Source organism: Oryzias latipes, chromosome 16, assembly GCF_053564925.1.
Source record: "Oryzias latipes strain Hd-rR chromosome 16, Olatipes_Hd-rR_3.1".
In the NCBI taxonomy this organism is placed as follows: domain Eukaryota; kingdom Metazoa; phylum Chordata; class Actinopteri; order Beloniformes; family Adrianichthyidae; genus Oryzias; species Oryzias latipes.
Window position 1 is genome coordinate 2,486,187 of NC_136252.1, and position 27,081 is coordinate 2,513,267.

At 43.8% G+C, this 27,081-nt stretch overlaps 2 protein-coding genes across 3 annotated transcripts in view; one reads left to right on the forward strand and one right to left on the reverse strand.

Moving 5' to 3' along the window:
• The first annotated feature begins 2,096 nt into the window (after positions 1–2,096).
• On the forward strand, positions 2,097–5,593 carry derl1 (derlin 1). The gene is made up of 8 exons (XM_004086644.3): positions 2,097–2,437; positions 3,534–3,645; positions 3,716–3,780; positions 4,148–4,174; positions 4,264–4,359; positions 4,447–4,499; positions 4,588–4,698; positions 5,006–5,593. Exons 1-8 carry the CDS (start codon positions 2,285–2,287, stop codon positions 5,148–5,150), a joined length of 762 nt encoding a protein of 253 aa, XP_004086692.1. The 5' UTR covers positions 2,097–2,284; the 3' UTR covers positions 5,151–5,593.
• Positions 5,594–8,259: 2,666 nt separating this feature from the next.
• The window catches only part of zhx2a (zinc fingers and homeoboxes 2a), a 30,427-nt gene continuing 11,605 nt past the window's right edge, over positions 8,260–27,081 (reverse strand). For both annotated transcript variants that reach the window (XM_020701844.3, XM_011473319.4), the window contains exons 2-13: positions 16,913–17,269; positions 16,065–16,751; positions 14,575–14,787; positions 14,047–14,313; positions 13,759–13,965; positions 13,560–13,644; positions 13,294–13,479; positions 12,380–12,768; positions 10,515–10,752; positions 10,274–10,442; positions 10,063–10,182; positions 8,260–9,318 (exon numbers count right to left, since the gene is read on the reverse strand). In XM_020701844.3, coding sequence (XP_020557503.1) covers positions 10,065–10,182; positions 10,274–10,442; positions 10,515–10,752; positions 12,380–12,768; positions 13,294–13,479; positions 13,560–13,644; positions 13,759–13,965; positions 14,047–14,313; positions 14,575–14,787; positions 16,065–16,751; positions 16,913–17,017 — 2,664 coding nt within the window. In that variant the 5' untranslated portion in view covers positions 17,018–17,269 and the 3' untranslated portion in view covers positions 8,260–9,318; positions 10,063–10,064. The remainder of the gene's footprint in view (positions 9,319–10,062; positions 10,183–10,273; positions 10,443–10,514; positions 10,753–12,379; positions 12,769–13,293; positions 13,480–13,559; positions 13,645–13,758; positions 13,966–14,046; positions 14,314–14,574; positions 14,788–16,064; positions 16,752–16,912; positions 17,270–27,081) is intronic.

Below are 27,081 nucleotides of genomic sequence, written 5' to 3' on the forward strand. Positions count from 1 at the left end.
ATTTGTTGAATGGTTTGCACTTCAGGGCCACCGTAGATACCAGATTCTGTGGAAAGCTACACCGCTAAAGACGAGCTTTAGCTGGTATTTTTGTTAGAACTGAGCGACTTTACGAGCTAAATCGGGACAAGGAAGTGAAGACTTTAACCACTTCTGATTGGTCAGACTGATGACATGTGATTAAGCCTTCAAGAATGATTGGTGGAGACAGGTAAAGGGGCGGGACTTTTCCTAAATACAGCCGGAGCTGCAGCTGAATCGCGCTGCCGTCATTCTTATCAAAATGTCTTTAATAAAATAAAATAAACACAAAGAAAAAGTATTTTACGATCTTTTATATTCCTAACTCCTCAGTGTTTTATCAGGGCCTGTTTGGATGAACACAGAGCTGGAATCCTGGAGATGGGAAATGTTTTTAGATCAGTTAATGAGGGCAATTTCACACGGCACACTTGACCATCTCCCACGGCACACTAGTGTGCCGCGGCACACTGGTTGAAAAACACTGTCATAGAGCCATCACAGTCATCTCCTGTGGTCCTCATAGATAAACCGGATGGATTCTGGGTTATTTTAACCTTGGAAAAACAAAGAAAATAATTCATAAATTGGGTTAATATGTAACCACTATAACCAAAAAATTTAATATTGCTCTCAAAGAACCCAATGATATATCCCAACATGCATAACCCGAGAATTGGGTTAAAAAAATGGCCCAAGAGTTTTAAAAGTGACACTGCAGCAGGAAAACTGTTTGTTTGACTCATCATTATCAATTTATTCATTACTAGAGCACCTTCCACCACCATCCAAGAAGGCCCAACCACCATTCACAATGTCAAGGTAAAAAATAATACAATGACAATGGAATGATGAAACAAGATAAACAATGAAACAAGAATGAAATGAATAAATGAAGGAAAATAATCATTTCTAGTTCTTGATTTCATTTTTCTTTCTTTTTGTGGACTGTCACAGCACACGGATGGCTGTTGGTGGGTGAAACTTTAAAAATGCAAAGTTAGAACGTCTGCTCAGTTTTTGCAGCCTAAAGGCCCGTTCACACCGGGACGAATTTCGCCGGCGATTTTCGCCCACGTTTAACGCCTCGTGACTAAACAAAGGGCACCAGTGAGAGTGTGCACACCGACGCGAAAAAACGCCACGCGTCAAAGCGTCAAAAAAAAAAACGCCTCGGGTTTGTTTGTTTTTTTCGACGCGTCGCGTCGAAATCTATTCGACCAATGAAAATGGCGCTTTTGCACTCGTGTCTGGAGCTTCTGAAGTTACAGTAAAACACAACTTGGGGGCGCTCAAACACAAAACTGCCTTGCTGAGCACACATACCAGCGAAGAAGATAGACGCCAAGTAGCGTCTACACTGCCGCGAAGAAATAATGACGGACATTCTAAAATATCCCCGAACCAAGCACCAGTTGGAGCTACTGGTGCTTGAAATATTCATGTTTTCTTTTTATTATTCTGACTAGCGCGTAAATACTTGCTCTCTTCTTCTGAGTGAAAAGCGACTTTAAGAAGCGCAGCGCCACCTTGTGTACAGGAGTATTTCTGTTTAAATTAAGCGCCATCTAATGTCAGGGAAGGAAATTGCATGTTCGCTCGGCTCATCGTCAGCGAAAATCGCCTGGGTGTGAACACAAAAAACGTGGTGAAAAACGCTGCCGAATAACGCCTGGCGAATATTCGTCCCGGTGTGTACGGGCCTTCAGGGGCCACACTGGAAATATGCAAATTTCACAGTAAGAGCTGAAATCTTAAAAGTAAAAATGAAAAATACTGCTTTCAACTAAACACTTGTTATTGGTGGTTCAACCTTTACAAGGCCTACTTTAAAAAAAAGTTTTGAATATTTATAAGTTTATCTTTGTCTGCAAGACAAAATCTGGCCAAGACATGACCAGATACTTTCAAAAACAAGATTAAAATAAACCTTTCCCCTTGTAAGTTGACGGACCATTTTAAATCGAATTGTTGTTGTTATTTTGGCTGCATAATTATTAAGAACATGCATTTGAAAAATTTCAAATGCATTTTCACAAAAGCAATATGTATGTCCGTTGAGATTTTATTTTGAAAGGTCACGGCGGAAGTGAGGGTCTCTCACGTAAGAGTTGCTACCGGTGCTTAGCCACGTCATGTAAACTTAGCAGTGGATGGGTTGTGGTGTAAGACAGCAGCCTCGTCGTTTTTAAGTTAGTTATTAAAATTCCCCAGTGAGAAAGCTTTTTTCAGAACTTGAAGTCATCAGAAGTCTTATGGAAGGATGTCGGACATCGGGGACTGGTTCAGGAGCATCCCGTTCATCACCCGGTCTTGGTTTGCTGCTTCCATAGCTGTTCCTTTTATCGGGAAGCTAGGCTTGATCGATTTCAGAAACCTCTTACTCTTCCCAGAGCTGGTTTTCAGCAGATTCCATGTAAGTGTTTCGTCAAATGGATCCCTTTGCACGCGTTGTTGTATTACTTCGTTAATTTTGTGTTTCAAAGGGCGTTTTACTGTGTTTTGGATGTCAGTTAGTTAGCAGATGGCTAACAGGCGCAGGCCTCCATTAGAGCGCAGCCAATCAGAGGCCGCGACGTTGGAGGGGAGATCTTCCGGAAATAGTGCTCTGAATACGGAATGAACAAACGGCAAACATTTTTATAAATTATAAATGCAAATAAGTAGGTTTTGTTTTCTGTTCAAGTGACAATCAACAGTTTAGTGTCGCATTTGGTACCGTAAAAGTTATTTATTTGAATGCAATACTGACATACTCCACTAGAGAGAGACAAAATTTCAAAATAAAGGACTTTAACATCTCAGGTAAGTTCAAATAACTGTTTCTGTTGGCTTTAAGTTTTTTTTAAAGCAGTTTAAAACAAATTTATTCAGATGTTAAGAAAAGAGAAGATATCTAAATGTAATATTAGATACTGTTCACGGCAAAATAACCAAATCTGCTCTTTCAAATTTGTTTTTCAAATGTACAAAGTATGTAAGAATACATTTTTTGGTAGTTTTATTTTTGGCTAAAACAAAATTTACCGCCAATTCTTTTAATTAAGCTTTTCCTGTGTCTTTTAAACTAGCATTAACTTTCAAAATTGCTTAGAGGCTCTTTTGTTTAAGGCAAAAAAGATTCTCAGAAACACACAAACATGGGTAACGTTGCCAAAAGTATTCACCTACCCATCCAAACAGTTTAATTCATTGACTTTCATGTCTGTGTGAATGCTGAGACCTTTAGTGCCCAGAGGTCACCAACGTTTTTCAGCCCTACAGACCTCCAAACCTCATGTGGGCTTCAAGTTTTCATGGCCAAGCAGCTAAAAGCAGCACATCAGAGTACGATGCAGTGTTGTGAAGCCCCATCAGACTTTAGAGAAGTGGAGTCAGGGTTCTGGCTTCTCTAGGTGTAGTTCTAGGTTGTTCTTCAGGAGCTGTACTGTCCTGCTTGGTTAAAATGAAGTGAACTCACAAGTGCTGCAGCAAACCTATATACTTAAAATCCCTTCTGCTTTATGTTTCAGATCTGGAGACCGATCACAGCCACCTTTTATTTTCCAATAACCCCCAATACCGGCTTTCTTTACCTTGTTAACCTGTACTTCCTTTATCATTACTCCACTCGGCTGGAGACAGGTGAGCTTTCTGCTTTGCTGTTTTCCTTTTCCTACGTCCTCATCATTAATCATGTCCTTTTCCGTGGTAGGGGCCTTTGATGGCAGACCTGCAGACTACGTGTTCATGCTTCTCTTCAACTGGATCTGCATTGTTGTATCCTTTGACCACCATTCAAAGCTGAGTCATAAATTACAACCTACGGCTCCGTCCGCCCCTGCTTCACTCAGCGGCACCGCCTGCCTCTCCTTCGTCCTTCGTTCCTGGACCCGGCTCCTCTTCCTCTGTCAAGGTGGCCCTGTGCCAGCAGACCGGTGTCAGTCCACCCTGCAGAACAGAGGTCACATGCAGAAGCTCAGTGCTGCTCACAGCTCCTATATTTACTGATGTCTTGGGCTTTTATCAAACTTTCTGTTTGGTTCTGCTGGTCATTTTCTGAATTTGTGTTGAGCTTTTAGAGTCAGAGTGAGGCTTACAGCATGTTTTATCCAGATGAACTTGTTTTTCTTGACTGCTTCTGCAGATAACTGGGTTGCTCATGAACATGCAGGTGAGGATCCTCTGCAGCTGGCATGATGTTTCTGTCACGTCTGCATGGCGTGTTCAGAGGTTCTGACCGCGTTTCACGTCTTGTTTCAGCTGCTCATGATCCCGCTCATCATGTCGGTTCTGTACGTCTGGGCTCAGTTCAACAAAGACACCATTGTTTCCTTCTGGTTTGGAACGCGGTTTAAGGTGGGTGGGTCGAGAAGATGCTTTCATGATCACAGTGACAACAAACCGTGATGAAGGCGATAAACAACCATCACTGCTCTCTTTCAGGCCTATTATCTACCCTGGGTCATCCTGGCCTTCAACTTCATTATTGGAGGCTCGTGAGTAAAGATGTCCCTCTGAAGTGTAGAGTGCTGTGTTCCAGCAGGACCCCTCCAACCCCTCCCCCTTATGTGTCCCTGTCTGCAGTTTTATGAACGAACTGACGGGAAACCTGGTGGGCCACCTCTTCTTCTTCCTCATGTTCAAATACCCCATGGATCTAGGGGGACGCTCTTTTCTGTCGACGCCGGAGTTCTTGTAAGTTTTAAAGCGACAGAAGTTGGCGTTTTCTTACACACCAACGTGGTTCTGATGTCACACGCCGGCACAACCGCATCCAAACGTTTCCAAAGATGGATGATGATGTGCATTACAAATGAAAGAGTTTTGCTGAAGCTCAGTGGAGAAAGTGTGTGTTAGCCTTGCAGCCCAGACTCTTCCGGGGGGGGGGGGGCTGTTCCTCACTCTGGTACAAATGAATGGGAGGACCCGCTCGTTGTCCTGGGTGGGAGCGGCTGGTGCAGGTTTTTAGAGGTACATCTGACAGCGCTCTCTTTTTTTCCAGGTATCGGTTCTTCCCCAACAGGAGAGGAGGCGTGTCGGGCTTCGGAGCTCCCCCCAGCAGACGACCAGCTGCCCAGGACCCCGCTGGCGGAGGGGCGGGGGGCCGACACAACTGGGGGCAGGGCTTTCGTCTGGGGGAAGATTGAGGGAGTCCTGAACTGTCAGCAACAAACGGCTGGGCGGCCGATGTTTTGGACTAAACCGTTTCTCACCCCCTTGTTTTATTTCAAGAAAATCAAATGATCAACTTTAAATTGACTTTAAGTCAGGTTTAGGCTAAAAAAGACCAGGAAGTGCAGCAGGACTCTGTTCTCCGAGTGAAGATGCTGCAGCAGCGTGGAGCAGAATGTTTAACGCCACTCTGCTCCTGCCTGTCAGTCAGGAAGACGTGTTGTTTTTCTCTCTCTGACGCCATATTTGATTTCATTAGAATTTCTTCATGCACTGGGAGGCCGTCCTGCTTCAGAGCGCCATCTCTGGGTCGGTTTTCACGGATGTGAAATGATGACACGGCTGGCTTTTCTCCTGTTGTAAACAGATGGATGGATCCTCGCTCTTTATTGTAAATAAAACTTTTTTTGAAAGATGAGGACTTGTCCTTCTGAAAGTCTTCATTTCATTTAAGGGCATTTGCTATTCTCAAGCCTTTTAGAGGAAACAATATCCATGTATAATATCTGATAATATATCTCGTATGGCACACAAAAGAATGCATTATTTATTAAATATTAGTTATTTTTCTGAGCTGTTTTCCAAACGGAAGTAAGATGACTCGATCTCTTTTTCTCTGCGTGGGTACCGCCCATTTCCTGACGTCATCTTACAGCCGGCCTTGGCAGTGTCACGAAAACTAACATCCAAACTTCTGCAGAGATGGATGTGCATGTTGTTCACATAAATGAAAGTATTTCAGCCGGGCAGGGTTAGAGGAGGAATGTGTGAATGGATCAAATACTGATCTGGGGTTCTTTTCATGAGAAATCAACATTATAATACACGTAATCAGAGTAAATAACCTCTGGGTTGGGGACGGGACTGTTGGCGTGGAGTAAGCCTGCCCCTTTTTCCCATCATTCATCTGTTTTCATTCTCTCCCGCTAGCTTATCGCCCCTCACAGCCCCAACCTAACTGGGGTGAATGGGCTAAATGGCAGGAAATGTTGAAACTACAGAACAGACCAAAAGTTTGGACACTCATTCAAAAGCCTTCTCATTCAAAGAGTTTTCTTTATTTTCATGACTATGAAAATTGTAGATTCACACTGAAGGCATCAAAACTGTGGATTAACTCATCTGGAATTATATACATAACAAAAAAGTCTCAAACAACTGAAAATATGTCATATTGTAGGTTCTTCATAGTAGCCACCTTTTGCTTTGATGACTGCTTTGCTCACTCTTGGCATTCTCTGGATGACCTTCTAGAGGTAGTCACCTGAAATGGTCTTCCAACAGTCTTGAAGGAGTTCCCAGAATGCTTAGCACTTGTTGGCCCTTTTGCCTTCACTCTGCGGTCCAGCTCACCCCAAACCATCTGGATTGGGTTCAGGTCGGTGACTGTGGAGGCCAGGTCATCTGGCGCAGCCCCCCCATCACTCTCCTTCCAGGTCAAATAGCCCTTACACAGTCTGGAGGTGTGTTTGGGGTCATTGTCCTGTTGAACAATAAATGATGGTCCAACGCAAACCGGATGGAATAGCATGCTGCTGCAAGATGCTGTGGTAGCCATGCTGGTCCAGTATGCCTTCAATTTGGAATAAATCCCCAACAGGGTCACCAGCAGTGCACCCCCACACCATCACACCACCTCCTCCATGCTTCACGGTGGGAACCAGGCATGTAGAGTCCATCCGTTCACCTTTTCTGTGTCGCACTAAGACACGTTGGTTGGAACCAAAAATCAGACCAAAGCCCAGATTTCCACTGGTCTAATGTCCATTCCTTGTGTTCTTTAGCCCAAACAAGTCTCTTCTGCTTGTTGCCTTTCTTTAGCAGTGGTTTCCTAGCAGATATTCTAGCATGAAGGCCTGATTCACACAGTCTCCTTTGAACAGTTGTTGTAGAGATGTGTCTGCTGCTAGAACTCTGTGTGCCATTGACCTGCTCTCTAATCTGAGCTGCTGTTAAGCTGCCATTTCTGAGGCTGCTGACTCAGATGAACTTATCCTCCGCAGCAGAGGTGACTCTTGGTCTTCCTTTCCTGGGGGGTCCGCATGTGAACCAGTTTCTTTGTAGCACTTGATGGTTTTTGTGACTGCACTTGGGGACACTTTCAAAGTTTTCCCAATTTTTCAGACTGACTTACCTTCATTTCTCAAAGTAATGATGGCCACTCGTTTTTCTGGACTTAGCTGCTTTTTTTCTTGCCATAATCCAAATTCTAACAGTCTATTCAGTAGGACTATCAGCTGTGTATCCACCTGACTTCTGCACAACACAACTGATGGTCCCAACCCCATTTAAAAGGCAAGAAATCCCACTTATTAAACCTGACAGGGCTCACCTGTGAAGTGAAACACATTTCCGGTGACTACCTCTAGAAGGTCATCCAGAGAATGCCAAGAGTGTGGAAAGCAGTCATCAAAGCAAAAGGTGGCTACTTTGAAGAACCTACAATATGACACATTTTCAGTTGTTTGACACTTTTTTGTTATGTATATAATTCCACATGTTCATTCATAGTTTTGATGCCTTCAGTGTGAATCTACAATTTTCATGAAAATAAAGAAAACTCTTTGAATGAGAAGGTCTGTCCCAACGTTTTCCCTTGTACTGTATCTGTTTTTTTATGTCTGGATAAAAACTACAGCCAATCGTTTTGATCCAGACACCAGCTTATCCAGGAGGACATTCATGGCTCTAGCTGTCTGCAAGCAGTTGCATCAGATTGGAGTGGAGCTGGGAGCTTGTGACCCACCATTGTAGCTTTGATCACACCTACAAGCTTCTTCAGAATTGAAATGCTTTTCCAAACTGTTCCTAAATGGTCTCCATCAGAAAAACGCTACAAGAGCATGTGAACAACATCAGAAATATGATTTCCAGTGGAGTGCGTCTTTAAGGTTCTCAGCTGGGAAAAGTGTAAAAATTATTTGTATCTAAATGGAATACTTTGTCATTTCAAAGTGTATCTCTGAAATAAACAAAAATTAATAAATAAATAAATAAAGCAAATAAATTCTAAATTCCGTTTAACTGACTCCTTTAGTAGCAAATATGTCTCATTTCTTTCTGCCAGAAAGACCACAAAAAGTCTGGGAGTTCATTGTTTTTTTATTGACCTGCAGCAAGCCTGAAAAAAAAGCATCTGATATTCTGTGCAGCGTCCTGGATATCTGCTTAAACAGAATGAGAGCAGCGGCACGCAGCTTTACTCCGGCTCCAAACGGAAATGTCCGCTTCAACGCCACGCCCAAAAGGACCTGGCAGAGGAAACTAAAAACAAAGGCATCCCTTTCAATCCTTTTCTAAAAATGAGCTGACGGACATGCAGCTGGAGGACGTGGACATTCTGGTTTTCTGCTGTGATCGTCAGTCTGTGTGTCTGCACATTCAAGAGTCCACTCTGAATCCAGAGAGGTCAAAGTTCAGACACCTGTTTTTGACATGCTTCCGATGGTTTCTCCAACAGCCTTGTGGGAAATTCAGCCGAGAAAGATTAGAGGCGAGGCGGGGGAAGCTAAAGTACATGGCTCTGCCTCCTGCAGGAGCGTCAGGCATGAACAGGAAAGGCAGCGTGGTGTGATCCAACAGACCCTTCACCCTTTTCCCTTCAGAAAACATTCTGATCCTAGAGCAGCAAAAAAAAAAAAAAAAAAGCATACAGAGCATGTGCTCAGCGCCGTCAGGCGTGGCCCACAATGCACTTCTACCCCCTCCCGCCACACTTCAGTCCCTTCATTATGATGGCGTTTGATAGAGAGAGCAAAACGATCTCTAACAGAGAAAGATGCAAGTGCCTTCAGAGTCTCCTCACAACGAGTCAAAGGATTTTCAAAAAATAAAAAGATTTGAAGCAAATTTACTATAAAACATCTTGAAAGAAAAGGAAAAAAAACATTCCAGGTTCAGAGCAAACATTCAGAATAAAACTTAACAAAACTCGCTTTTCCAGAAACAAAATTGTACAAATCTTTTAGTTCCACAGACTAAATATGTACAGGGGCCTTTCTTTAAGAAAAAAAAGTACTAAGGTAAAAATAATACACAGTTCCACTTTGGCACTCCTCCTCCTCGAGTCACCACTTCACTGCTTCCTGGCATCACAGCTTCTGGACTTGGTCGCCTCACAGATGAAATCAACAGGTTTTGCACCTGAAAAGACAAGAAAGTCATTCTTTTCTGACAAATCTTCTCTGTTTCTTACCATTTTTTATTTGCCGTCTGGCATCGCCTGACTCGGATGAGGCTCAGTCCAGGTTTCCCTGCTAATGATGGCGTTCCCGTGCCATCGCTTTGGAGGAGCAGAGCTAATTGTTTCCCTAACGACGTCCGGAGCAGCTGGAGGCGGCAGCTGCAGCATCGCCACTTAGCTTTTTGGGAATCTGAGCAGCAATCTGAGCCTTTGAGAGGAGAACTGCTTCCTGACGGCAGCAGCTTCGGTTCCTAAAGCTACATTCACAAAGCAAAGCAGCCACTTGCAGCAAACCTGTGTAAATGCGAGTTTTGGGCATTTACTATAAAACATCAGTTAGGTTGGACTTTGACCAATCAGGGACGGGAATTAGGTAGTGACGTATGGATGGCGTCCCTTTTAATTCACAGAAGTGCCAACCGTTTGAAAATTGATCATGGAGGAGAAATGAATAATTGTGGTGTGCCCGGGGGGAATTCTCTGACACCAAGTCTTTCATTTATCGGAATAAAGCTGTGACAGAAAAAGCCTGGAGCGAGATTCACAGGATTTCCACCGTAAAAAGTAGAAAAAGAAGAAGAAGCTCCTCGCTGATCGATCAGTGTTAATGGGTAAACCTGCATTCTTGCCCAGTGTGCATGTAGCTTCTAACTTCATGTTCCCCTCGTCTTTGTTCAGGAAAGCGTGAAAACGCTTGAACACACCGTCAGCCCGTGACCTGCCCAGGTTGCTCCAAGGCCACAGCTTCTGTGACCGTTGCAGGTTTCTGTTGCTCCACTCCTCCGGCGGTCTCCTCTCCGACAGCCACAGTGACCTTCACCCACCTGGAAACCAAAAGACAAACCTTCAGCACTCTGAGCCTTGGTTTGTGATTTCTACTCAAATAAAAGCATTCTTTCCTCTCTCTCAACTCACTTGTCTTTGTTTTCAGGACTTGTGCCGGTGTGGTCTTGCCCGGCCCGGCTCAGGCCGGCCACTCCCTCAGCGAGTCTGTCAGTTAACCACTGAAGTTTGTCCTGCTGGAACAGCCTGGAGCTCTCCGTTTGTGCTTCCTTCCCGTCAGCTTCTTCCTCTACAGATGAGGCTGTGGGGACGACAGAAGGACATCAGATCTTCAGTGAACCAGAACCGTCTCCATCTTCTCTCCTGAACTCACCCTTCCCAACACCGCCTTCCACAGGCGCGCTCAGCTGCTTCTCAGAACTCTGGCCGTTTTGTTTTGCTGGCTGTGTCCCCGCCTGCTGGAAACCTTCCATCCAGTCCAGAATTTCGCCGTTCTTCAGGGCCGAGCGGTGCTCCTTGAACCAGCGGACGATGTCAGTGCGTCCCAGGCTGGTCTGAGCCTCCAGCTGGCTGTACTCCTCAGGAGTTGGCCACTGGGTCCGGCAGAACGTCTGTAGGAAAAGATGGAGTGAACCGCACATCTCTGCAATGTTACCATGAGGTGCTGCTGAGGTTCCATGATATATTCTGAACCAGGAAAAGTCTGTCAGAGTTAAACAGGAGCTGCTTTTCCACTCACTGTCAGCTGATCCTTTTGATCTACTGTAAGATCCTCCCCAGAGGTCTTTTCATTATGATGATGCCGTTTTCAGCCAAATGTGTCATTTTCTAGGACATAGTTTCTGCAGAGCAGCAGTTCATTAAAATACCTCTAAATTTCGGGCGAGACTGTTGGCGCGGAGCAACCCCACCCCCCCATCCCCTTCGCGTCCTACATAGTGATCCACTACGGCATAGTGAGCAATATCTGAGCGATCCAGCTGTAGAGTTTTGATCCAGATTCCAGCTCAGACCAGGAAAACCATGACGTAGGTGGATCTGGTCGTCTACAGGTGGAGCCATCAGAATGGAGCAGAGCCAGGAGTTTGTGGGCCGCCCAGCGTGTTCCAGATCAGAGCTCCCCAACCTTTTTTACGCTCATTAGACGTCATTGCACGTTTTCACGGACTACATCTCACATTCTATCTGGCGAACGTTTATTGCAGCAACGTTACGGTGAAAGAGGAACAGAGACATTACAAGACGAACCCTGAGCTTTTATTTTGACAGTCATGACATTGTACATGGCACAGGTGTCATCATCCTCTCCCCTTCCTACACTCACTGTGTTAAAATAATGTACTGTCTATTAAATGTAGCTTTCTTTTTTGGAAGTGGAAGGCTCCTCTTCTGTCTCCTGGCTGGGCCTTTTCCCCTTGGCAAAGAAACTTTCCAAAGACTTTTGGTTTTTATTCATTTTGCTAGCTCCTGGGTTTTATTTTAGCGGTAACTTATCACGTGACCGAGAAGAGCCAATTGGCCTGCGTCAAGAGACATAGACGGATGAGAATCTGGCAATTTTCAAAATAAAACATCTTTCAAATTCTGAAATAAATAAAAAGGAATTAATGTAAGTCATTTATTCTTTCTGTACCAAATGACCCACGGACCGCGCCGGGGGGTTGGGGACCACTGATCTAAATAACAAACATGATCTTTTTCAAACATCATTTTCGTCTGGTCCTGATTCACAACAATTCAAACAAAGAAATAGTCAGAAAGGCAATTTTAAGCCTAATTTTCAATATATTTGTGTCCTCCATCATCAGAAAATGCTACAGAACTTTCATCAGAGCGTGTCTTTAAAAGCATCAATGTGGAAAATGATTCAGAAGTTCTGTCTCATAATAGGGACTTTCCGTTCAACATTTGAGAAATATAAAGACTCGTTTTAAAATAATGCAAGTTTTTCACATTTTTATCATCCTATTCACATTTACTCAATGCTGCCTCTCTTCAGTAGCACAGCTCTGTACTGGAGGTGAGTTTTGGTCAAGAACAAAACTAGATTGAGGTTTTGGGAAAACACTTGCATAAGTACAGCTGTCCTTCAGACGGATGTTGGTACATTTCAAAAAGCTGGGCATCGTTTAGGAGGCTGCAGTACGTTGGTGCTAAAGACAGGAGGAAGAAAACCTTCGGTTTGACGGCTGAACGCCATCCTCAGCATGAAGGAAGTCAGGATTCCTCTCTACTTACCTCTCTGAGCAGAGCCAGCGAGTCTGTGGAGATGACTGTGGGGCTCAAAGAGGCTGCCGCCGGGGGGGGATGAGGAGACGAGCGGGACGACGTGAGCACAGGGGGCGACGTTGAAGAGGAGAGGGTGGGCGGCTGAGGGGAGGAAGCGGCGAGCGCAGGGGGGGAGGAGGAGGAGAGGGGGAACAGAGAGCAGTGCAGGGGCTTCCCGTTGTGCTCTCGGTGGGGGGTCCCGTTGAGCAGCGCTCCTCCCTGCCGCTCAGACCTGTCCTCCGTGTTCTTAGAGGCCATGGTGAGTAAAACCTTCTCCATGTTGTCCCTCAGCGCCCTGCGCTCCGAAAACCAGCAGTCCACCTCCGTCTTGGACAGCCTGGTCTCCTGAGCCAACTGGCCTGCAGCGGACGACAGTTTGGAAGATGGGATGAGCCGCGTTCGCTCTTTGTGGAGGCGTTCTACTTTTGAAAGAAGCGCCTCTCCTCAGGCTTCTGAAAGGGCTCATTAAAAACATTTCTGCTGTTTGCACCACCGTAAGCAGCGTGGAGCGTCTCCGGAGTAACAGAAACAAGAAAACACACACACACACACCCGAGTCCGACACTGACAAGAACACCAAAATCTGAGAATGAAGCCATCTGCTCATAAAATAATCCCTGCAGGGATAAATGAAGATCGCCTTGCTCTGTGCTCCAGCTTGTTTGTTTACAACAGAACTCAATATTGTTTCCGGTCGTTTAGACAGTCCTGCGCATCAAAAGGATTTATTCTGATCTAAAGTGTGGCATATGTAATCAGAAAAAGGGTTTTTGTACACTGTCCAATTCTAATCCGATCTTTGATCCGATCAAAGACATTGAGCACATAGAACCGCAGCTCCTGTGACTGTAATGGGGGGGGACCCTGAGGACTGAACTTCATACCCAGCTCTGCCTCTGACGGAGAGCAGCTCCTTTGGAAGCTCTCCTCCAGCGCCTTCAGCTGCTCAGACGTCTTCCCCTTCACCCTCTCCAGCAGGGGAAACTTATGAGGAACCGCTTTCTTGACTGGAACGTCTTTACCGAGCGGCGCTGCCTCCGCTTTCACCAGCACGGGTGGAGTGGGTATGTCTGCAGGGAATACACATTCATGACTGAAAGAGTCACATTTCTGTTCTTTTTGGTAACTTCTCAGAAGTTTTTCCTCCTACTTTTGAGATTGAGGAGCCTCTGTTCGCTGAACCACTTCTTTATCTCCCCTCTGGACAGGCCAGTGGTCTCGATCAGCCGGTAGATCTGTCACATCATAACGTCAAATACAAACATCTATGGTGATGAACAAACAAGCAGCAGCACTAACCTGTGCGGAAGCACGGATGTTGTGATGTGATTGCACTCTCATATCCTTACCTCATCTTCCTCGGGGAACGGGCACTGAGTGTAGCTGGACCTCAGCACCGACAGCTGCTCCGCTGTCTTGTTGGGGTCCACGGTGAAGCTCAGCACTTTGGAGGACGCCGGCCGGGAGGAGGCGGAGACGGTCTGAATGATGGAGGGCCTTTTGCTCTCTGTGGTGATGACGGGACAGGCCAGGGGCCGCTTGAGTGACTGTGCCACCTGCAGACAAAACGAGCCCAAACCAGCCTTCAGAGATCCTCTTAACCTCCAGGTGCCCAGAGTCTAGCTGGGTTTCTGTACCTGGGTAGCAACTGTGAGGGCCAGAGGAGCACAAGTGACGGTGGAACCGTTGGCGACGGGGGTCAGCACAAGGCTGCTTTGGCCCAGAAGCTGACAGGGGAGGGACTGAAGGACAGAAGCTGCAGTCTGCTGCAGGGGCTTGGAGGCGGTACTGTGCACAGGCTGGGCGGGGCTTGAGCGGGAGCTGATCTGGGAGGCGACCACGGTCAGTGTCTGAGGCCCGGTGGAGATGGTACCGTTGAACATTTTCTTTCTGGCCTCTTCCACCTGGGACAAGAGGAACCATAATACATGAGTGTTGGTTGCGTTAGTGCAAAGTAATTTGCTTTTCTTTGCACAAAAAGACAGGAAGCAGGCATCGTGACAGAGCTGGACCAGAGATTTCAGGTTATTCTGACATGAATGGGAACCAGCTGTGAGGATGAAGCATTTCAGTGTCTGAGTGAAATCTCTACTCATCACTGAACAGAAGTATTCTACTTAAACTGCAAATCTATGACAGAATCTGTGCATGCAGGCTCACAGCACCTCCTCAGGAGACCAGCTGATGCCCTGCTTGAGCCGCTGTGTGGTGAACCAAACTTTGATCTGCTCCTCCGGGTGCTTAGACGCTGCTGTGAGCCAGGACAGCTCCGCCTGGGTGGGGTACGGAAACTTGTTGAATGAGGAGATGAGCGTCAGGTTATCGTCGAGGGAGGGGTTGTACTTGGTTGTGTTGAGGGGCACTGCGATCTTCGGGACCTGAAATGGAAAACATTTGTCATACATTTTTTCACATTTTCAATTCAAAACATAAAACTTGTTAGCTGTGCCACTTTTTAGGGTCATTTTGAAGCTTTGATCTCTGATTCTAGACTGAAAAGGTGCCAAACCACCTGTGTGAATCAGTGAAAGCCGATTGGCTGTGGCTGAGCGGTGAACAACCATTTGGCAACACGTATATGCTAGATATGGCCGTGTGATCTTCTAATGTGTTTAAAGACAGTTTTACATGTTCATTTTTGAGTATGTGCAGTAAAAAAAAACATTTGTTTAAAGAAGACTTAATTGTCACCTGTCAATCAAAAAACAACAGCCCTGACATCAAATTGAACATTATGAGGCCAGACAAACATACAACAGAAACATTTGCTTGACGACAGAGTCTAGCCACAATCCAGACATATTTGCAGTTAGTGAAGGGTTTTGGAATAGCCAGCTTGTCCTCAACTATCCTCTAGATCTTTTAAAGCACTGACATAATTCAGGTCCATTTAGTCTCAATTGAAAACAAGCTTTAGTTCAGAAATCAAAGAGCTTCCTCTTGAATCCATTGTTTGTTTTGTTTGGAAAGGTCAGGGTTCGCTAATGTCACAACCGACCAAGACGTGAAGCAGACGACCATGACGATAAAGAAGACATCGAAGCCCCATTCCCGTTGTCCTTCAGTGCCCCCACACTGGCTAAAGCATAAAGCGTTTGTGCAGCCTCTGCATCCACCTGCATCCATCTGTTGGCATGCTGATGCATGTCAGCAGATGGATGCAGGTGGATGCAGAGGCTGTGTCCTTTCAGCAGCTCTTCTATGAGCTTGTTAAATGTCACCAGCTGTTCGGTTCAGGAACTGTAAAGTGTGTATCTAGAATAACAGTGCTGGTTGTCTTTCTACAGTTCATGTGTACTGACGGGATTCTGGGCTCAGGGGTCGTGTGATTCACCAGGAAAGGTAGACCCAACAAACAGGTTCAGGCCTAAAGCTGATCTGGTCTGGAGGTAATAATGGTTTATCCTAATGGTTATGGATGAACCACACTGCTGGACAGATACAAGCTGAAGGTTTTCTTTAACTAATTTTAGGACTTTATTCAATAAGCTTAGGTGAAATAAATGAACCCTCGGTCTGGTGTAGATTCATACTTTGTGCTGATTTGACTTGTTGAGTTCTGATTTGTTATTTTTGTCTTCAATAAATGTAAATATTTGTCACACTTGAGTTTGATCTCAAACGTGTGCTGATGATCCGTGAATCCCGATCTTACCTGGGTGTAGTTGAGAGGCTGCTGTAAAGAAGGCATGATGTGAGAAAGGCCGCCCGCTTTGAGCAGAGTGGACTCTGGGATGATGACGGTGCCGTTCACGTTGAGCGCTGTGATGGCTTTCTTGGCCAGATCTGGGGTGGCGTTCCCCAGCCGAGGTTCCGTCTGTTTGTCATCTGATGACGTGACCTTCGCATTGTTAGCTTTGACTGTGCTGGCTTTGCTCTGCGGCGCCATCACCAGTTTGTTGGCGGCGTTGTAAATGACGGTGTTGCTGCAGCCTTCTATCGTCTGTTCCAAGATCGTCTGATTGTTCTTCTTGATGCGTTTGAACTTGAAGTTGCTCTCCCCGGGATGGCGCCTCTCGTTGTGTTCCGTCAGGGTGTCAAACTTCTTCGTGTTGAAGTTGCAGACGGCACAGAGGTACAGTGGGTTGAGGATGACATTCGGATGGTTGGAGTCCACGTGTTCTTTGAAGGTGTTGAGATTCTGGGTGGAGAAGGTGCAGTATTTGCACTCGTAGCCGCCCTGCTGCTTGCGTGGAGGTTTGGGGGGTTCTGCTGTAGGTTTGTCTGAAGATTTGTTGGTCTCTGAGACCTTGGCGTTTAGGTCTACATCCATGGACGACTCTCCATCTGTACTGGGTGGTGCACTGATGAGCCCCTCCTCAGTGTGTTTCTCTGTTGTTGTCTAATAGAAGAAAAGGAGACAACTTATTTAAAAAAAGGAGGTGCCGAAACTTTCAGAAACTCTTTTTAGTTTTTTTTAAAACCCACAAACGTTCATTCTGATTTAATAATGTTCATGAAGTTAACCAATGCCATAACTAATGCCATGTTTGTGTGTCTTGCCTGAACATCCATGTGGTGGGACTCCTTCTCCTCATCATCCAGCTCCACCATGGTTTGCTCTGGTCGGACCATACAGGGGGTGGAGGCTTTTCGCCTACTAGACATGATGGTTGCAGATCCTGGCTGCGTCCTGGTGGACCGCTGGCCTTGGTTGAGACTCGTACGTGGCCAGGGATGTGGTAAATGAGGCTCAGAGTCCCAAGCAGCAGGACTACTGAGATTGAGTGGTACTTTCTGGAATTGGACTCAGGAGCACAAAGTCTAAAGAATTGGTAATGATTAGTGGCTTAAGCTGGGCTCACCGAGCGTCAGCTCCACCACCAGCAGACTTCCTGTAACTTCATGACGGGGCTTCGCCTGCAGGAAGAACAGAGGAGCCAGGATGAAAACCTACAGCTGTCAAGCATCTACTCTAGCAGGCGGGGGGTGACGCCAACCAGGAAGTAACAAAACGCTGCAGAACCGCAAAAAAACAGAGAGGCTGTGCTAGGAGTGAGCATTTTTGCATGGACTACCACGTTAAAATCATCCTTTTCACCCCTGAGAAAACCCTTTAATGCCTGGTGCTTCAACCTTTAATGTCATTGATGGCTGCATTTTGATTCATGACAAGTCTGGGGAAAGTGAATTTAATTTATTTTTTTACACCACCATCTACTTTAGCTTAATGAAAGTGTGTGGTTTTATGATTGACAGTTGATGATTGCAGTGGATTCTGGGAACAGAGCTGTTTAGCTAATTTCCTCCGTTTTAGCTTCAGGATCAACTCGTCCATGTTGGCTTGCTGGAGAATTTAGCTAAAGCGGTTAACGTTAGCATGGAGGGCACATGGACTTGTGTAAACTGTGGGCGTGGACAAAAACAAAAGAGGAAAAAAACGACTTCATCCGGTCCTAACTCTTTTCCCCGTACTTGGTATGGCTGGGTTAGGCGGACTTAACTCCAGCCAATATGGCGGTGCCGTGAGCTGACAATTTAGGCTTCAAGTAGGGCAGTGTCAAAGGATGACGCCAGAATTGATCTGTTCATTTACTGATATGTCTATGCTTTGAAGCTACGTGTACACCAAACTCAGCAATGCATGTTTCAGTCATCACTTCCACTGAAAAGTCTATGTAGACGCGAGTTTCAGGCTTCCACTTTTAAAACTTGTTCACGCATAGCTATGTACGTTTTTATGACCGTTTTTGGGCTCTAAGCCAGGTGGAAATTTGACCAATCAGGGACTTGGATCTGGTAGTGAGGTATGGGTGGGGTCCTTTTTAATTCACGGGAGTGCTAACCGTTTGAAAATTGATTAAGGAGGGGGGAATAATGATTGCGGCGTGTGCCCGGCCAGAGTTATATGAAACAGAGTCTTTTATATATCAGAAAAGAGCCAGGAAAGAAAAGCCGGAAGCAAGATTGGCGAGATTTAAACCGCATCAACACTTTGCATCAAACCTCTTCCAACTGTAAGGGGCGGACATGCGCTAGTAAACAATAGAAAAAAGAAGAAGAAGCCCCTCCCTGCTTGTCCAGTGTGAACACCACAGGCTGAACACGCGTTCAAGAATTTCTGATTCTAAAAAAATCAGAAATGTTAATATCAGTGCTGGAATTTTCAAGAAAGGTTGGAAAAACATGAAGTAATAAAGAAATACAGATTCTCCTTCTTTACATTAGAAAATCCAGCTGTACTACCTTAAGGTGACAGGAAAAGTATGTGGGAATCACTGTTTGGTCTGTTATGTCGACTATTAAAACATTTCAACTGAGAGTCAGAATGTAAAAAAAAACAAAATACACCAAATCGCATCATAGGATTTTTAAAAGGTAAAACATCAGGGCAGTTGGAGGCTGACTCCACTCTCAGGCCAGATTTAAAAAAAAAGGTTCAACAAAAAGGGGGTGGGGCTAGCGGAGGCTGACTGAGCAAGGGAGGTGTGGTCTTGTTGACCTGCACCAGACTGGGATGACTGAATCTGCAATAGGTAAGCAGGTCTTGTCCCTGGTGTCCTTTGACAGCTCTTTGGTCTTTGCAGTCTGACGGTTTAAGGAGTGTAGGCCGCTGTCTTTTATGATTAATATGGGTAACGAGTGGAGGATAAAGGAGAAGTAACGAGTCTGTGAGGACAACAATGCTTGTTTATAGGAGCTAAACATTTAGCTAAATACTGCTTCATTACACAAATAAATTCGTTAAAAAAATTATACAATATGATTTGACTAACCACAACCTCATAGAGATGTTTCTTTGGCTTTCCACTAACACCAGAGAGTCTTGGTGTCACACAACAGCACTCTGATGTAAAGATGTGTCATTGACTGTTATTGCTATAAACATTGTAGATAAAGTTCACTCATTTACTATTTCAGTTGCAAACACCAAGATTATTATCTGAACTCACAAACTTTATAAATAAAGTTTAAGAGGAAAATACCAGTTAGGGTATTAACCACATTTTTATCTAATATTTAGCCAATATTACAAACTGAATACATTTAAAAAAAAGGTCAGATTATCATTGAGGTTATATATTTGAAAATCTCTATTTATTTGTTGCATTAAATGTTTCTTTTTTTGTCTTTTGCTACACAGACGAGAAGAGAACTATAAAAAATACAGTAATCAAGTGTTGAATTAAATCAGACCTTAATTTTGAAAAGTTTTGTTTCATCCTTCAAACAGTCATTAGATAAAGTCACAATAAAGACTTTTAACTATACATGTCTGCTGGTTACAATTAGGATAAGAATGACCGACAGCAGTTTAGATTACCAATCAAAACTGCTACTAGACTTAAAAAAGTGGTACAAATGCCCATTAATTACTGGTTTGAATCTCTTCCAAGTGATCGGAACAGGTTATCATTTAGCAAGTAGAAAAATCCATAGAAACTCTCTTTAAGTGAGTTTCCACCCTTAAAATCACTCTGAAGAGGAAACTTAAGTAAATATTCTTTGAACATTGAATGAAGAAAAAAAACCCCACCCCTGACAGACATATCATTTCTTTTATTTTGAGTATTTTCAGCTCCTGCGTGTCATCTCGCCCTTCTGTTTGAAAAGTAAACGACACTCTGACCTTTGAAACCCAGATCTTGTCGTGTGCGGCTCGATTCACTGTCTCAAGATGTGTCAACTCCTTAAAACAGCGACTTAGGCGTCATTAGAAAGGCATCCTCATTTCCATGGCATCACTATAGCAACAGAGCCGGACGAAGTCAGTCCTGTTTTCAAGCCTGTGGCAGAGGCTGTACGTCCCCTGTTTGGCCTATAAAAACATTAAAAACTGAACACATTTTATAAAATGTAATCAGGATCTTTGCTTTAGGAAATCCTCTTCATCACAGAGCAGATTGTAGAAGAGATTATTCAGATTATTTAGAGGCAGGAAGGTTAAGTGCGTTCTAAAGGTTCTGTTCAACTAGTTAAAAAAGAATGAACACTGCACACATGGAGCCACCCCCACGCTCTAAACATGACTGTCCTCTGTCTGCTAACACAACCTGAGCTCTGTGGAATACAATGATGGGAAAAACCAGGAAACCGTAGACGTACATGGATCTATTGGTCTACAACAGAAAGGACTACAGAAGGACTCTAGTGGCCCGCCCATCTTAGTTTCTACCTCACAAAAACTCTCTTTTTCAAACAGTATTTTTTCATCTGCTCCTGATTCACAACAATGTGAATGAAGAAATACTCAGTGACGCTATTTTAAGCTTAATTTTCTTTATATATGTCCTCCATTTTTAGAAAAAATGTCACAAGAACATGTTAAAAACACCCAAAAGAGGATGTTCATCCATCAGAGTGGGTGTTTGGTCAGGTCAGCCTGCTCCATCCGTTTGTCTGAGCCAATCAGTCGCTAAGTTTCCAGTGGGATCTGGACCCCAGCCTAAAGGATCATTAAACTTGTATGAATCCTCCTCGGCTTCATCTTGCCTGGCCACACGCCTGTATCTGCTTTCCAGTTATCGATCTAGCTGGAGGATCACTGCACTGCAACAGTGGACCCCCCTTTTCTGAAAACTTTAGCATGAAGACACGGTGCAGAGGTTACGTTTATTAGCCTTGGCAGTAATAAGCTTAGGCTGCAGTCTGGCCCAATCAAGGGGAATATGGTTGTGATCGATAGCTGCATTCGACTGGGACGCGAAAGGACGGACGGATGACGGGACGTGTCAGAAATATGATGGGGTTCAGAAAGGAGGTTTCTTCAAACCGCAGTGAACAAGGCAGTGCAGATGAGTCAGAGATGTCAGCATGCAACCTCAAAACGAGGCGTCTTTGATAGGGCAGATGAAAGCTAGAGTTGTAACAAAAAAAGATGCACTTAGGCTAAACTTGTATCGCTGCATGACGACATGAACAATAGTGAGTGAATAAAACAAGGTGGGATGCAGTTATTTGTGAGCATCTTGTGCCAGAACTTCAAATAAGGCTAAAACATAAAAAAATAAGTGTGAACTCGAGTCCTTGTAGGAAAAAAAATGCTGCTGGAGTCGTACAGGAAGAAGAGAACAGTCGATCTCACCACGGCTCCAAAAATAAGCAGCACAGACCACGAGCTGCACCCACACCGAGCCTAAAGTGACGTCACTTTACAGTCTTACTACTCCAGAAATCTGCTCACTGAAGCAAGAAGTTTTTGTTGCTTTGCATTCTTTACTATCTTCCCTCCCTCGACTTTCCTAATCCATTAATCAGTCCCACCAGAGGTGAGAACAATGCGTCTGTCATACTGGTGTGGGTGAGCAGGAACACCGCCACAAATGCAGCTCCTGTCCCAGCAGGAGGAAGATGGAGGCAGAATTTTGGATTGACGCAGAATTAATTTAAATCTCATCACACGCAGCCCCTGTGGAGCAGAGCGTGGCTGCGGTGTGTTTGAGAGCCCGCTGAATTCTGCATAGCAACAGCACAGCGCTCCTTCTGCTGACCTGCTGGGAACACCACATGTGAATCAATGACGAACAGTCCTTCTGCTGCCAAAGTAGGGCCTACACTGGATTATGTTAGAGCTACAAATAATGGATACATGTTAGTAGCGGAATATCAGAAAGAATATGCACGAATTCTGTATATACAGTATTTCACAATCACAAAAAATTAAACTTGGTGTCTGAATTGGACAAAGAGAGATCACCTATGCCCACTATGCACTGATGTCCATTAGATACATCTACTGTAGATGTTTACAGGACTTCTCTGACAACTCTATATTGTGTTACTCTATTAAATGTCTACCAATAGTGTTCCAAATGACATATGCACGAGCGCGACAAGCCTGCAGCTCACCGCTCCCCCCAGGGGATGGGTCAAATGCGGAGAAAGAATTTCCCCATTGTGGGATCAATAAAGTAAAAATTATTTTTAATTATTAATTATTTTATGGAGGTCTGCTACACATCTACGTGTAGTCATCTAATCTTGGGATATTTTTGGATTTCTTCTATACTTTTATTGGTAAAAAAATTACAACTGCAATTTAACATCCATTCCTTCATCTTCAGAACCCACTGAATCCCTTTTGGGGTCACAGGTTTGCTGGTTCCAATCCAGCTATCATTGAATCAGGGGACCAGTTTGTTGCAGGGCCACACGAACACGCAGGAGTAATTTACAGACATCAGTTAACCTATGAAACATGTGGGAGGAAGCAGAAGAACATGCAAACCTCACATAGAACAGTTCCAGCTGGGATTTGAACCAGGTTCTTCTCACTGTACAACCCACTACACCACAGTGCAGCCCTTTTGTTCACAGGACACTAATGATCACAAAGTGCTACATTCCAAGAAATAGCAAAGAATTCTACTGACATTTATCTGGGCTAAAGATCTCAGAAACTTGCATCAAAACAACAATCCAACAAATGGATTTCTGTTTAGATTTTTAACCTGTCATATAACTGAACAAAAGGACGGTAAAAGGTTTGATCTATTGTCAGAATGCGCTTGAAGCACATTTTCTGATCTTCTGCTGCACAACAGAGTCTAGTTGCTGTTCAGAGGCAAAGTGTCATGGTCTGGTCAGTCTCCTCCCCCTCCATCTCAGTTCCACTCCCAACCACCTCCAGCTGTTGCCACTCAACCTCATCAGCCCTGCTGTTTAAAAGGAGACTCAACCCATCATTCAACGCCAGATCGTTGCCCTCTATGGTGACTACCCTGGTCTCACGTCTAGCTTTGCTCTGCTGTTACCCTGCCCTCGTTCTTGCCCTAACATTGTTCTCCTGCTACAGGAAAATCTCATCACGAGTGACATCAGGTGGACCCTCTACAACCAAAACCCTTGGAATACGGCAGACGTCTCGGTCATCGCTGATCCACTAACTCCTCCACCCTCGCCACACGCCACAGCCATCTCTGAACCATCGCCATCTCAAGCAGAAACTTCTTGGAGAGGAATCTAATTAAACTCTTCCTACCTGCTACTTGCCAGTCTTGTTTCTGGGTTTCAGCACCTGGGTCCGCCACGTTCCGGGAATCATGACACAAAGTTCTTAAAGTATAGAACTGTATAGATTAGGAAAAAGAAGTGGATTCAACAACAATGTTGTCATGTTTATATTTGATAATAAAAGGAGAAAAAGATTGACGGCACACCAAAATAACAATGACAGAAACATGTTTGACTTGGCTGTTCTAATTTATATCTAGAAAATGTAATTAGATTAGATGTCTACAGGAAGATGTGTAGGAGACCTCTATATGTAGAACACTATTGGTAGATATCTAACAGAATAACAAATAACAGTTGTCTGAGACGTCCAGATGTCTCAGACATTTACAATTGATGTCTATTAACAGACATAGATGTCTAATAACAGACATCTTGGGAAGAACCAACCCAAATGGCTTGTTTACATTGTGCAAGGCATGATGGGACAGCAACATGATTAGCTGTGAGAAAGTTGTCTGCTAGAGATCCAAACGCCAATGTGCAATAGATCTCTGTGGATTCATGTGTACGTCAATAGCTTTAAGCTTTGATTTAGCCATGATATGTAATGTGTCCGTGCCTAGTGGGTACATGTTTTACTATTTCTACTGACAGATTTATCAATGCTATTATTATTGCTGATATTTCTCCCAGACATGATTCAGCTTTAGATCTTTTATTCCTGGTTTTGTGTATTTCTTTCTTTAGTTCACACAACCCATCAAACAATTGTGCAGCAGAACCCCACATGACAGAAGTCTTTTTCAAGAAGATGAAGCTATCTTCTGACATCAACAATATCCTATAAACATCCAACTCCTTATAATTTAAGAAAAAATTAATGAATAATAAAAAAACTATTTACAAATATCTTTAAGTACAATTAAGCTGCTTAAATATGTGAAACTGTTCTATTTCTGTTGAAAACCACGAAACCTGTGTTGTTTTCTAGGACATAGTTCCTGCAGAGCGGCAGTAGTTCATTAGAAATTCACCTCTGAGTTCTGGGCATTGTCCCACTGTTTACACTCCTTCCCACTAGCCTACAGCCCCTCACAACACCAGCCTAACATTACAGGTGCAACAAAAATGCACCCAGCCCTACAGTTTTAACCCCGATGCTAGCTCGGACGAGGAAATCAAACATGGACTTATTTGTCTACAAATGGATGCATCAGAATGGAGCAAAGCCAACGTGTGGCCTGCCGACTGTAGTCTCTGTGAGGTCTAAAAGGGAGCTTGAAAGAGCACAACAATGTGTTTTTTTAGCTTTATCGTCCAGTATGGTTTTATATGTCAATATGTAGATAACACTCTTCATTTGTGTGGCTGTATCGGGTTAAACTTTTACCTAAAATGTAAGCAAATACTATTTACAAAAAGCAAAAGGTAAGGATGCATATGTAATTCAAAATAATATTCATAAAATTAGCAATGCAGAGCATTGTCAGACTGTCAGGAGTGTTACGGCTGTTTGCCGGATGTTTCAGCAGTTTTTTTTTATAAAAGTTGTAATAAACGTTAAGTTAGTTTTCAGTAATAATTTTTAACTAAATTATTTGACATTTTACCCTGGTAGTTGTTTTCCCTCCAGTTTATTAACATGCAATTTTATGTAACCTCACAAAAAAAACAAATATTTTCTTTCTAAATAAGTATTTTTATTTACTTATTTCAATGTTGGTGTAAAGGCAACTTTAATTTTTAAACAATTATGATTACAATATGTTTGATGAAATTTACACAAAAAAAGACAAACATTATATTTACGTTTTCTGTAGCTGAACAAAAAGTGAAAATTTAGAAGTGTTATGTGAAGTTTGAAGCTTTCTTTTGTCTTAATCAAAGATGAAGTCTTTGAAAACTTTAACAAAAATGCTTTATTTCTTTTTAGATAATTAAATGGTTTGAATCTAGTTTAATTGTGTCTGTTGGCCACTTCACCTCAATCCTGTTTCTTAAATGTTGTTATTACTTCTTCTTAAGTTTAACACATAAAATAATCCAGACGTTATTAAAGTGTTTCAATTAGAAAGATGACTTGGAACGATGGAACGATAGATGGTGATGGACTTCAGGAAGAAACCACCAGCTTCCCAGCCTCTCAACATCCTTGGCAGAGATGTGGCAGAGGTAGAGGAGTACAAGTACTTGGGAGTAACCATCGACAACAGACTGAGCTGGAAGAGCAACAGCACTGCTGTGTATAAGAAGGCCAGCAGCAGACTCCATTTCCTGAGGAGGCTAAGGTCCTTCAACGTGTGCAGCAAGATGCTTGAAATATTCTACCAGTCTGTTGTGGCCAGCACTCTGTTCTTCTCTGTGGTCTGCTGGGGGGGCAGCATATCGGCTAGGGACAGTAATAGACTGAACAAACTGATCCGAAGAGCTGGCTCTGTAATTGGTTGTAAAATGGACACATTTGAATCTGTGATGGAGAAGAGGACTTTAAATAAACTGGTATCCATCATGGATAATCCTGAGCATCCTCTCCATCCTGTACTGGACGGTCAGAGGAGCTCCTTCTCCAATAACTTGTCATCCATGTGCAATAGATAAACTCATTTATGGTCCGTCTATTTTCTCTCTCCTGATGTGGCATGCAATCTGATTGTTCTAATTCACTGATGTTTCTTTCCGATTGATTGTTCTGGTTCTCTGTCATCTATTGTGTGTAAGTTTGTATCTTGAGCCTAACGCCGACGCTGCAACAACTGAATTTCCCAAGCTGGGATCAATAAAGTATCTTTATCTTATCTTTATTAACAAACTCTGGGATGTTTGGCTGTTTAATGAAAACCCCAACTTGAAGGAGAACTAAACTGTTGACCTCTGATTTCATCAAGAAGATTTAAAAACAGTTTGATGTGTGCTCGTTGTGGTTTCAAGACGTTTAACAGGGAAGACTCATTGTACACTGAGATGCTGTCACTTTAACCTAAAGCATCATGGGAGATGCAGTGCGATAGCCGCAGATGGAAGAAAGACTCGCGTCTCTGAGCTTCATTGTTTTGTTCACTTGTTCCACGGTCTGACACAGGATTCTGTGGAAAGCTACACCGCTAAAGACGAGCTTTAGCTGCTATTTTTGTTGGAACTGAGAGACTTTATGAGCAGAACCAGAAGAAGGAATAGAAGACTTTAACCACTTCTGATTGGTCAGACTGATGACGTGTGATTAAGCCTCCAAGAATGATTGGTGGAGACAGTTAAAGGGGCGGGACTTTTCCGCAAACAGCTGAAGCTACGGCTAAATCGCGGTACCGTCATTCTTATCAAAGTGTCTTTAATAGAATCAAATAAACAGAAAGAAAAAAGTATTTTATGGTCTTTCATATTCCTAACTACTCAGTGTTTCATCAGGGCCTGTTTGGATGAACACAGAGCTGATATCCTGTAGATGGAAATGTTTTTAGATCAGTAAATGGGTAATATTCCACGGTACACTGGTTAAAAAACATCGGTGTATATCATTTCCGTATCAGAGGAGGACTTTGTTTTTGTGGATCTTTGTGTGTCTCTGATTACTTTCTGGTGTGGTTCTGGAAAGGGTGTGACTCCCATTGGACCCAAACTGATGGCGGCAGCCTTTAACCCTTGTGCTATCCTATGGGGTCCAGATGACCCAATCCTTACATGGATGTGTTCTCCCTACCATGACAGAGGTGGATAAAGGTGAAGAGGATTTCATGTAATGTACATGTACACCAGTGAAGATCACAAAAGGTTTGGCACTC

Excerpts from the sequence above, each read along its gene's own strand:
- derl1 (XM_004086644.3), top strand. The coding sequence starts at position 2,285 with ATGTCGGACATCGGGGACTGGTTCAGGAGCATCCCGTTCATCACCCGG. Across the intron at positions 3,646-3,715 it reads CTCCACTCGGCTGGAGACAG|GGGCCTTTGATGGCAGACCT; the intron begins GTGAGCTTTCTG and ends TTTCCGTGGTAG. Across the intron at positions 3,781-4,147 it reads TCAACTGGATCTGCATTGTT|ATAACTGGGTTGCTCATGAA; the intron begins GTATCCTTTGAC and ends CTGCTTCTGCAG.